The following is a 12,595-nucleotide window of genomic DNA, read 5'->3' on the forward strand; positions in this document are numbered from 1 at the left end:
GTCAGAGGCTAGGAATTGTGTGACGAGTAACTCACCTCCTGACTCCCCAAAGCCTGTCCACCATCTACAAGGTGCAAGTCAGGAGTGTGATGGAATACTCTCCACTTGCCTGGATGAGTGTAGCTCCCACAACACAAGATGCTGGACACCGTCCAGAACAAAGCAGCACGCTTGATTGGCCCCACATCCACAAACATTCATTCCCTCCACCACCAATAGTAGTAGTGTGTACTATCTAGAAGATGCCCTGCAGGAATTCACCAAGGCTCCTTAGACAGCACCTTCCAAACCCACGACCACTACTATCTAGAAGGACAAGGGAAGCAGATAGATGGGAACACCATCACCTGGAAGTTCCCCTCCAAGTCACTCACCATCCTGACTTGGAAATATACTGCAGTTCCTTCACTGTCGCTGAGTCAAAATCCTGAAACTCCCTTCCCAACAGCACTGTGGGTGTACCCACACCACATGGGCTGCAGCAGTTCAAGAAGGCAGCTCACCACTGCCTTCTCAAGGGCAACTAGAGATGGGTAATAAATGCTGGCCCAGCCAGTGAAGCCCACATCCCGTGAATGATTTTTTTAAAAAGCAAGAGAAAACGAAAAGCATAAAAAAGATGAACAGACAGCCAAGAGAGTAAATTCAAGAGTGGGATGCCATCTCAGCAAAGGCAAGAGAAAGTTTTTCATTTTAGTCTGAGGGGTGATATGGAATCCAATGCTTTGCAATAAACATCTCTATAATTCTCTTGATTCAATAAATGAAATATTAACCATATTAAATATTTCATTATACTGTATTATTAGCACTGTTGAATAATTGATTGCTAAGAGGCTCTGCATCACTGCTGCCTTGTTGAATAGTGATCAGCTGCTGTCCACAAAGAAGGTTAAGGAGATGGGAGGGAAATTTTAATTGTTTAGGTTGGATTATCTTCATATCTGAAAAAATTACTTACAGGCTAACCAGAGTAATTATTGCCTTGCCAGTGCTAAATTTTAGGGGGATGGTGTGGGGAAACAAGTTGAATGACTGACTGTTCTGCACTGCTAACCAAGTTTAAATATGTAAATCTCACCTCAACTGGACAAAGTCAGCTTTTAAAACCTAGCTGCAACTGAGTGAAACTCAATTGTGGTTGATGTCTGATGTCTCATTTTCAAAGAAAGGAAGTCCAACTTCTCAGAAGTGGTGGAATTTTTTTTACAAACTTAGTATCACATCCAGTTGTGAATGCGGTTTTGATTGTTATTAGAAATGCAGACCTACATTCCAAGTGAAAACAAAATGCTGGAAAACACTCAGGTGAGGCAGTTCCAGTACTGAATTTTGATGAAGAGTCATTGATCTAAATTGTTAATTATTTCTCTCTCTTACAGATATTGCCCTACCTGCTAGTTTGCAAGTACTCTGTTTTTACTTTACATTTCCTGCATTTGAAGTATTTTGCTTTTGTTTTGGTGCTAAGTTGCAAGTGTTGTATAGAGAATTCATTTTATGCACTTTTATATCTTGGATGTGTATGCTGTAGAAATTGTGTGGAGGCGATTTGTTATAATCTAGTCAGCTTGGATTTAGGTATTGGCAGTGGTACTTTCCCTTATATTATAGCTGCTCTAGCTTTTAGTTTCAGCTCTCATATGAAGAGGTGTTAAATTGTCTTGAGGTTTCTGCTTGATACATCATTCCCTTTAATACTTAGCTGAGTGGAAATGAGGATAATTCTTTGCTCTATAGTTTGAATGAAAAAGAGCAAAAGAATTATGACCAATCTCGTCAGTCTTTCCGGTCACAAAAATATGCTGCTAAAATTGTAGACGTGATCTGCACAACAGCATTTTGTTTGACCCTAAAAAAGTACTCTTACTTGATAGCTTAAGGGGAATTGAATGTTCCATGTGAGTGGAATTCTAATTAGATTTTGCAATATGTCCCATAAGATAAAAAAAATCAGTGTGCACATGAACATTCAAAATAACGCTTATATGATAATTAAACATGAAAATGTACTTATAAGAATACAGGCATACAATACTAAGAATGTCACACTCACCTACTGATTGGTTGGTTTTTTGTGAAGAATTATAAGTACAGATGGCACTCAAACTCCCACAATTTAAAGGGGCGCATAGGTTTATTTTGTAATTTATTCCCTTTTCCGAATCTATCGCCTCCCAGGTATACCTGAAAGAAAGAAAACAATGTCAACTGCATACACAATAAGGCAGCCCTCTAAATACAATTCCCCCCCGGCTTTATTCCAGGTTCTTCTACATTTAAAGAGTTGGAAAACAAATGGGAAACTAAGGCATGGGGTTTAAAATTAAAATAAACGTGATTAGTACAAAACAAGATTAATCACACTAATATTTTTGGTGTTAGCTTGGTTCATTGGTAGCATTGGCCCCAAGAGTTGTGGCTTCAAGCCCCATTCCAGCAAGCAAGCACATAATCTTGGTTACCATTTCAATGGAGCATTGAGGTAATGCTGCATTAAAGGCTGCCATCCTTTAGGTGATATGGCAAACCAAGGCCTCAATAGATGAGTCCTTGGCACTTTTTCCAAAGAGCAAGGTGCTCTCAAGGTATCCTCTACAATATTTACCCCTGAACCACCACCAAAAAACATTTCAAGTGGTAATTCTTCTAACTTACTGCTTCTGGGACCTTTGCATGTGCAAATTGCTGCTGCATTTGCACACAACATAGTAAACCAATGGATACACTTCAATAAGCAATTCATCAGCCATGAAGCACTTTGGCATATCATGCTCCAACGAAGTTCGAGGAACAGCACGTCATCTTTCAATTAGGCACTTAACCTTCTAGACTCTGATTCCAACAACTTCAGATTGTAACCATCACTTTTTCCTCCTCAGAAAGCAGGTAGTGGTATCATATCAGCTGTTGCCTCTAGGCCCAACTTTTATTTCTTTTCTAGTCAAATTACCACAGCCTTTTGCCTTACACCATTTTGTCCCTTTTATCATAAGTTCTGCTCTCCACCCCATCACAGACCTTCCCCTTTGTACCTTCCTCAGATTCCAGGCTCTGTATTTGCTTATAATCTATTAACTGTCTAAATTCTTCTGGTTTAACAAAATCTTATTGACCTGAACTATTAACTGCTTTTTTCTCTACAGGAGATGTCTGAGCTGATTATTTCCACCATTTTCTGTTTTAATTGCAGATTTCTGCATAAACAGGATTTTGCTTTAAGTTAGAAGTTGCTCTCAAATGTAAAGTGTCTTTTCTCCTCGACTCAATTCACCTTATCCTTTTAAGAAAGCAATGCGTATACAGATATAGTTCGAGGCAACAGCCCTCAAATATCTCACTTAAATCAATTCTTCATGCAAGAGCCAGGTGAATTTTCAGTGGCTTTCAGGTGGGACCATCACAGGTAACTCCAATCTAATCCTAAAATCACCCAATGTTCAAATGTACATTACCAGAGCTGTAAAGAACATATCTTTTTATTTCTGTTGGACTGTGGATTAAAATTACAATGGCTGCAGTTTGAAGGACATGTCTATTGGAACAGTGTGAGGGGTATATACAATGTTGCTATCCTGGAACAGGGTGTGCCACGAAAGACAGGATGGTGCCGAGGAGTCTGGTCTATTGCGGAACTGCCTGGTAACAACGTTTTAATTGGTTCCTGACCAAGTGACCAGGGTTTTTGAGAGAGCAGTGCAGCAGAATAGCTCCTAGCCTGAAAAGAAAAAGACCTAAAACCTCTTGTTCCTGTGTGTGTAAGATTCCAATAATTCTACAATAGGTAGCTGGCTTTTTCTCCTCATATCTGTAACCTGCTCTCTCTGAAAATCCCTGTCAAGAGGCAAAGGAGAAAACCACTGTTGGAGACATTGAAAGGCAAGTGCTCAACCAGTGAACTAAAGACTGAAAATGCTGGAAGACCACCTTGCGTCATCAACAAAGAACTGAAAAGAATTTGAAAAACATCGATCAAAATCGACCCATCGAATCCTGTACTCCGGAATTGGTGCTATTGAACTGTTTTATCCCACCCTTAAAATCCATCTTTTTATGTGTCTTGTATGGGTGTGTATAGGGATTTAAGGGATAGAGTTTAGTTTATAGGGTTAGAAATTAGCAGTTCATATTTCTTCCTTTTGCCACTGGTTAAAGACAATTTGTTCAATAAACAGTTAAGTTTACAACCCTGGCGCTCAGATTCTGTTAACCCAAATTAAACAATTAGGTGGTTTGGTCAAACTTTTTCACATTTGTCACACTCAGGGAGCAGTGAGGCTTGATATTACAGTGCACTATCCCCAATGAGTCATGACAGGTTAATGCAAACTGATTAGGCATATAAATCAGACTACTTTATAGTGTTATGATCCCCAGCTGAGGTTACCCTGGACAAACCTGATCCCAGAGTGGAACCCAGCTTGATAGATCCTAACTTTTATTTGTTTGTTTAGATAAGCGGAGAGGGGCTACTGAACAAAGTCACCGGAGTCAGCTAACGAACTTATAGCAAAAGAAGAAAGAATTTATTTAAGATTAACTATATTACAATACTCCTTCACCTTCACCCATATTACTTTATAGATATATACAGGTTAAGGATAACACAAGTTACAAAAGCTCCTATACTCTCATGTTCACAGCAAGTACACAGTCCATGCACCGATAGGCCCTATGTGGTCAGACACACCACACTCTGGAACCAAGTGACTGATGTCAGCTCAATCAGATGCTATGAATCTCTCCTCAACTCTCCCCCATGGACACTTGTCACACTGAGCCAAACGGTCTCACTGAACCCCGCCTTTCACACGAAGGTTTCCAATCTCCAGTCTGAGACCTCGCCTCGAAATCTTCTCCCAAACCGATGCTCTCTTGGGTGCCTTCCGCAAGGGTTCACCTCCATGGTTTTGAACTGTCCTTCCAATGTTCCTCTTCCCTGGGTCACCACATACATTCAAGCTATCTTTCACACGCACTCTCACCGAATCAACCGTCAACAGTACTACTGCTTCACATGCCCGTAGCAAAGAGTTACAGACCTTCAGCCATCTCTTTGAGTCTTTCTGCCTCTTGCAAACTGTTCTTACATTAAATCTTTCTTCAGCTTTTGTCTCTAAATCTGAAGCTCAGAGCCTCTCATTGCCCCTCAACTTCATTCACAGGACCTTTTCCAGGTTCCTGTCCTTCCTTTGATGAGAAGATCTGCTTGGGACTTTCCCCTGTTTCCATCTCACTCCTTTGCCTTGGGGCCTTTTGGTTCTTTTGGGAAATCTGCAGCTTCCTCTCCCAGTGTCCAGACTCTCTGGGGTCCTTGCTTTAAACTGAACTTAAAACTGCTGTTTCTTTAGTTTTTGTGCACATCTGTGGGAGGGGCATGCCTTTTTGGACTGCTTCTAGGCAACAGCCCAGGTCTTCTACTCGTTTGTTTAACCTAGCTGCAACGGTCGTAAAAATCCTCTTTAGAAATGCAGGCACCTTTTTAAGTGAAACTGAAACTCAATTTGACCTTTAACACAGATGCAGAAATACAAATCAAATTTAAACATTAAAGCTAAAACTCATTCCTAATGCCCACAAATACAAATATAATTTACTTAAACCATCTCCATTTCCTAACAGTAGTTGCCATCCTTAGCCAAAACAGAGGTTAACTATGCACCTCAGCCATCTTATCCTACGTAGTCTCAAAAGGAAAATAAATATTAAGGCAGTCAGCTGTACTGTAATGGAATAAAAGAACAGTTAAAACAAGTTTTCTTATTCAACACAAAAGATGCAGCACTTTTTTTGAGAATAATTTAGAATACTGTTCATCCCCTGTAGTACCTGGGTTAGCAAATTACTACAAATTAACAGGGCACAAAGTCCATGCAAATTACTGACTAGTTTGCAATGCTATAAAAGTGAGAGAATTTTGAACTTGATATTGGAGATGCCTGTGGTAACATGCAAATAGTTCACACCCAACTGGCCAGATCCTTACACCTGTAATTTTTCAAGGTACTTTTTCTCTTCCCACTAATTGGAGAGCAGTCAACATCCCTGTTCTCAGAACATATATAACTCAACTCAAAGCGTATACATCCACAATTTCTCATTTGAAAAGAGTGAATGGTTCATGCAAACTGTACCAGAAATATGAGGCTATGATTATGAAGATGAAAAATTGGGGCTTGTTCACGGGATCTGGGAACACTAGTGGGGTGGGGGAGTGGGGGAAATAGGAAAGGGTTTAATAGTGGCTTGGTAGTTCAGAACTTGCATATTGCTGAGAAGAGATGTGTTGTCAAAACTTTTCATCGTGCACTCATCGGAACAATTCAAGAATGCCAAAATTTTCAACAACGATTTATACCACAGGAGACAAGGATGCTGATTGGCCAAGGCATTACCATGGGAAAACTATAGGTTCCCCACATTCCCAGGTAATTCAGGCACAAGAATTGAATATATTCCTTTTGTTTGCAAAGACAAGTCCCTGTGTGTATGAATGCATGTCACTTCCATCAAGCATAAACAAGCCACATTAGAAGCACGACTGATGGTTGTTGTGTAGCTTAACACACTCAGGATTACTCAGCAAGTGCTGCCCAATTTAGAATCACATCTAATAGTGGACATTTTGTTTTTACTCACTTACGCATGTTAGAAGCAACATACATTCACATGCAGAGACCGATACTCTGCAAAAAGGAATATGCTCAAGTTTTGCACATTAAATTACCTGGGAGCTTGGGGAGCGTATAGTTCCCCATTGCTTTTTTCATGGCAACACCTCAGCCAGAGTCAACTTGCTAACTAATCTGCACCCTTTCCTCCTGTAGTATAAACTGTGATCCTCTGAAATTTGGCATTCTTGCATTTGTCCTGAGTGCAAGCCAAAAAATTTCAGAGATATATCCCTCACTTCAAGATTTAATCACGGTTCTCAAAAGTAATGAAAGGCCCTAAAGAGATAAAACGTGAAAAATTTTAACCTACTAGTTAAAGCAGTAAGGGGGGGGTGGGGGGGGGAAGATAGGCAAGGTGCCTTCACTGAAAAGGAAGAAATTAGTCTCTCCTCCATAGGAGGTCATCAGAACATGGGCTACTTATCCTATATAAGTAGTTACTGAGGTAGAGAAATCAGTTAAAAAGAGGCTGGATGAATGTTTGGGAAGGTATGGGAAATGAGATTAAAGTTGACAACAGAAAGATTACCAATTAAGATGATTCTTTGTGGGGGGGGGGGGGGGGCGGAGGGAAGGAGGGGCTGGCGACATTGGAGTGAGTTTGTGAAGAGAAAGGAAAAATGCTACCTGGAACTGGGGGCCAGCAGTAAGGGGGAGAAGGCTTTCAAAGCATCAAAAGGATGCCCTCCCACAAGATTCATTCACCACTTCCATGACGAGCAACCGTGGCTACAATATGCACTATCTGCAGGGAAGTATCTAACCAAGCTTACTTCAATACCACCACCCAAGCCCTATAACTTATCAGCAAGAATAAGAGCAAGTTCAGAGGATCATTCCTGCAGAGTTAATGGGTCATAAGATCTAAGAAATAGGAGTAGGGCATTCTGCCCGAGCCTGCTCCACCATTTATTATGGCCAATCCGATTGTGGCCTTAATTCCACTTTCCTGCTCCCGCATAACCCTCAACTCCCTTGTCTATCAAAAAGTTGTCTAACTCAGCCTTGAATACGTTCAATGATCCAGCCTCCACCACTCTGTGGAAGAGATTTCCAGAGTCTAACAGCCCTCTGCAAAAAAAAAAATCTTAAATAGGGGACCCCTTATTTTAAATTGCGTCCCCCGTTCTCCACTGCCCACAAGGGGAAACATCCTCCCAACATCTACCTTGTCAAGTCCCCTCAGAATCTTACGTTTCAATAAGATCACCTCTTATTGTTCTAAACTCCAATGAGTATAGGCCTAACCTGCTCAACCATTCCTCATAAGACAACCACTTCAGCTAAGGAATCAGCCAAGTGAACCTTCTCTAAACTGCTTCCAAGGATATGAAAGCTTTCTACAGTACTCCAGATGCAGCCTCACAAAGGCCCTGTGTACAGCTGTAGCAACACTTTCCTACTTTTACAGTCCATTTCCCCTTGCAATTAACACCAGCATTCCATTTGCCTTCCCCAATCACTTTTTGTACCTTTGTGATTCATGCACCAGGACACCCAGATCCTTCTACCACAGATTTCTGCAGTCTCTCTCCATTTATATAGTATTTTGCTTTTCTTTCTGCCAATGTGGACAAGTTCAAAACTTTCCACATTATACTCCATCTGCCAAATTTTTGCCCACTCAACCTATCTATATCCTTCTGCAGACTTTGTACCCTCTTCACAACTTGCTTTCCTATCGCCCTTTGTCTCATCAGCACATTTAGCTACCATGCATCAGTCCCTTCATCAAACTCATTAATGTAGAATGGTAATAGCCAAGGCCCCAGCACTGATCCCAATGGCACTCCAGTAGTTATAAACTACCAATCTGAAAACAACCCTTTTTTCCCCCATTCATTTTATGAGGAACTCCTGCAATGATATCCGGAACAGATGAATAACCTACAACAACCACAATTATCCTCCTTTGTGCTAGGTATGACTCCAACCGGCAGAGTTTTCCCCGATTCCCACTGACTTCAGTTTTGCTAGGGCCCCTTGATGCCACACTTGGTCAAATGCTGCCTTGATGTCAAGGACAGTCACTCTCACCTCACTTTATCCCTACTTTTTGCTTCTTGTTAGCTAATCAATCCCCTATCCATGCTAATATGTTACTCCCAACACTATAAGCTCTTGTGTAATAACCTTTGATGTAGCACCTTATAGAATGCCTTTTGGAAACCCAAATATCCCCTGGTTTCCCATTATCCACCCTGCTTGTTACTTCCTCAAAGAACTCTAATAAATTAGTCAAACATGATGGCCCTTTCACAAAACCATGTTTACTCTGCCTGATTGCATTATGATTTTCTAAATATCCAATGACTCCTGCCATGGGGAAAATGCTTGAAGATGTTAAGCTAACTGGCATATAGCTTCCTGCTTTCTGTCTCCCTCCTTTCTTGAACAGAGGTGTTAATTTAGAGTTTTCCAGTCCACTGCGACCTTTCCAGGATCCAGGGAATTTTGGAAATTACAACCTATGTATCCACTTCTTTTAGGGCTCTCAGATGCAGATCATCAGGTCCAGGGGACATGTCAGCCTTTAGTCCCAGCAGCTTTCCCAGTTCCTTCTCCCTAGAGATGGTGATTGCTTTAAGTTCCTCCTCTTTTCGTGTTTCTCAACAATTCTTGGATGCTTTTTGTGTCTTCTATGATGAAGATAAACAAAATACCTGTTCAATACTTCCAAGATTTCCTCATTTCCCATTAATTGCCCAGTCTCACCTTCTAAGGGACCAATGCTCACTTGAGCTACAAGCATAGAAACTCTTACCAATTGTTTTTATATTACTAGCTGGCTCGCATACCAAATTTCTTCCTCTCTTTTAGTCATTCTTTGCTGGCTTCTAAAATTTGTCCAATCTTCTGATCTACCACTAACCTTCACAGTATTTTGCGTTTTCTTTCAATTTGATACTATCCTTAACTTCCTTAGTTATCCACAGACGATGTATCCTTCAGTCTCTCTCTCAAATGGAATGTATCTTTAAGAGTTATGAAACGTCTCCTTAAATGTCTGCCATTGCTTCTCTACAGTCTTACCTTTTAACTCATTTTCCCAGTCCACTTTAGCTAACTTATTTCTATTTGTGCCATCAATTTATCCGTTTTGTTATGAATACTGCACACATTCAGATATAGAGCCTTTAACTGTCTTTTTACTGTTCTTCTATACTCCGACCTTATCTGCTAAACACTCATGTTTGTACACTGTTCTTTCCAGTCACACTACCCAGCTCTACTGCCCTGTCCTTTCTACTTAACTTACCAAATCTTCCCCCTAATGATCCCTCTGCCCATTATTTAATTTAAAGCCCTCGCTACAGTCCTATAGTTACACAATTTGCCAGGACACTAGTTCCAGTGTAGATCAGGTGAAGACCATCACAATGGTACAGCTCCCTCTTTCCCAGTACTGGTGCAAGTGTCCCTTGAACAGAAACCCATTGCTCCGACATCAATTTTTGAGCCATTCAACTTTGATCTTATTTATCCTATGCCAACTCACTCGTGGCTCAGGTAAAAATCCAGAGATGATCAACTTTGTGGTTCTGCTTTTTAAATTTAGTTCCTAGCTGCTCATAATCCCCAAGCAGAACCTCTTTCCTAGTCTTATGTTGTTGGTGGTACCAATGTGAACCACGAGAACTGGATCCTTCCCCTCCTACTGCAAGCTCCTCTCCAGCTGAGGTGTCCCAAATCCTGGCACCTGGCAGGCAATACAGCCTTCTAGACTCTCGCTCTCAGCTGCACAGAAGAGGGTCTATTCTCCCAAATACACTGTCCCCTACTACAACTATATTCCTTTTCACTCCTCCTACTTAAATGGCTCCTTGCAACATGGTGCCAAAGTCAGTCCTTGCTCTCATCCACACAAGCTGCAAGGACCTCAAATCTGTTAGACTATTGCAATGGCTGAGACCCCCCCATCTCCTACCTTCTCAAACCTCATACCTGCCTCACAGTCATGCCAACCAGTCCCTGACTACAGACCAAATCTGAAGAACCTGGCCTATGGGGCGTGACTGCTGCCTCCTGGAAGTGCCCAGGTAACTTTCCGCATCCCCACCCCAATGCATCATAGTGTCCCAAGCTCAGACCCCAGCTCAAATTATTAGCCAAAGTTCTTGGAGCTATAGACACTTACTGCAGATGTCATCGCCATGGATCACACCAGCTCTACGTGCTACAGCTGCAACATCACATGTTCTGCCAACCTTATGATATCAAATTGCCTACTAACACCAAAGTAGCAACATTATCAAAACAGGATTGCAGCTGTTCAAAGAAAGGGCCAGCCACCAACCCATTGCTACCAGGGATGAAAGATAATTGCTGGTATTACCCACATCCCAAAACCAAATGTTAATATGAAAACAAGTCTTCATGATAAGCAGCAGTGTGGTTCATAAAGGTCTGGGCAAGATTTTCTTGTTCTGCTTTCTGCAGTAGATTTGTCATAGGTTATGATGCAATTATTTTACTTTTTCTTTCCACCACAAAACCATTTCTTTGTTACATGTATGGCAGCAAAATATTTAATTTTGCTCCTCCCACACTTCATTTTTGATTCTCCAGAAATAGTCATTGGCACAGGTATTGGTTTGTCCAAGGGAGGTACCCAATGCTTTGCCCTTCCCCCACTGTCAAATGCCCATTGAGCAGGGTCTACTAATAGGTGCTCATTCACTACTGTGACTGACTGGCCGATTCTAGTCCCAGTATACAAGCTCAGCTTTACAGCTCATTATAAGTATTCCCTTCCTGGAATCAATCCACATCTGGGGCAAGAGAAAATTTTATCTTGAATACCTTTAATCTACAGCTAACACTCTATACAACTCTGAAAACAAAAACATCAAAGATAGTATTAGATTAAAATCAGATGCTAATGTTATGAATTATAGCAAGTCTGAGAATTGGGAGCATTTTAAAAAACAAAGGGTCAACAAAAAGTTGATATCAAGGGGGAAAAATATAAAATGAGTGTAACTAGCCAGGAATATAAAAACAAATTGCAAGAACTTTTACAAGTATATAAGATGAGTAGCTGAAGTAAACGTTAGAGGTATAGGCAAGAGAAATCTTGGGAATGAGGAAACGGTAAAGATACTGAATAAATATTTTGCGTCCGTCTTCACAATAAAAGTCAGAAATTATGACCAAAAGAGGGGGCAACCTAGGGGCTAATAAAAGTGGGGAAATTAGAATAATTAATATCAGCTGAGCAAAAGTACCAACGAAATTGAAGGGACTAAAATCTGACAAATCCCCAGGACCTGATGGCCTACATTCAAGGATTCTAAAAGAAGTAACTGCAGAGATGACAGGTGCTTTGGTTATGATTTTCCAAACTCCCTAGATTCAAGAACAGTCTCAGCAGATTGAAAGTTAGCAAATGTAACTCTGCTGTTCAAGAAAGGAGGGAAAGAAAAAACATGGAACTACGGGCCAATTAGCCCAATTTCAGCTGTCAGTAAAGTGCTGGAATCTATTAAATCAATGATGCAATTAGAAAATCATATCAGACAAAGTCAACATGGTTATACAAAGGGAAATTCTGTTGACAAATTTATTGGAGTGCTTTGAGGAAGCAGAGTAGATAAAGAGGAACCATTAGATTTGACAACGTGCCACACAAAAGGTTAATACACAAGAAAAGGTCTCGGCTTTGGGGTAATATGTTAGCATGGGTAGAGGATTGATTAGTGAACAAGAGCAAAGGCTAGAGATAAACAGGGTATTTTTAAGCTGACAGGTGGTGACTTGTGGAGAGCTGCAAGGGTCAGTGTTGGGGCTTCAGCTATTTGCAATCTGTATTGATGACTTAGTTGCAGAGACCAAGCATGATGTATCCAAGTTTGCTGATGATACAAAGCTAAGTGGGAACATAAGCTGTGGAAGACAAAGTGGCTGCAAAGTGATATAGA

General features: G+C 40.9%; 1 protein-coding gene across 1 annotated transcript in view; it reads right to left on the bottom strand.

The window, feature by feature from the left end:
* Window positions 1-12,595, bottom strand: part of igf2r (insulin-like growth factor 2 receptor) — a 227,071-nt gene that overhangs the window by 191,073 nt on the left and 23,403 nt on the right. The window contains exon 2 of the mRNA XM_041211704.1: window positions 2,057-2,187. Coding sequence (XP_041067638.1) covers window positions 2,057-2,187 — 131 coding nt within the window. The remainder of the gene's footprint in view (window positions 1-2,056; window positions 2,188-12,595) is intronic.

The sequence above is a fragment of the Carcharodon carcharias genome, chromosome 2, assembly GCF_017639515.1.
Source record: "Carcharodon carcharias isolate sCarCar2 chromosome 2, sCarCar2.pri, whole genome shotgun sequence".
NCBI classification, from domain to species: Eukaryota; Metazoa; Chordata; class Chondrichthyes; order Lamniformes; family Lamnidae; genus Carcharodon; species Carcharodon carcharias.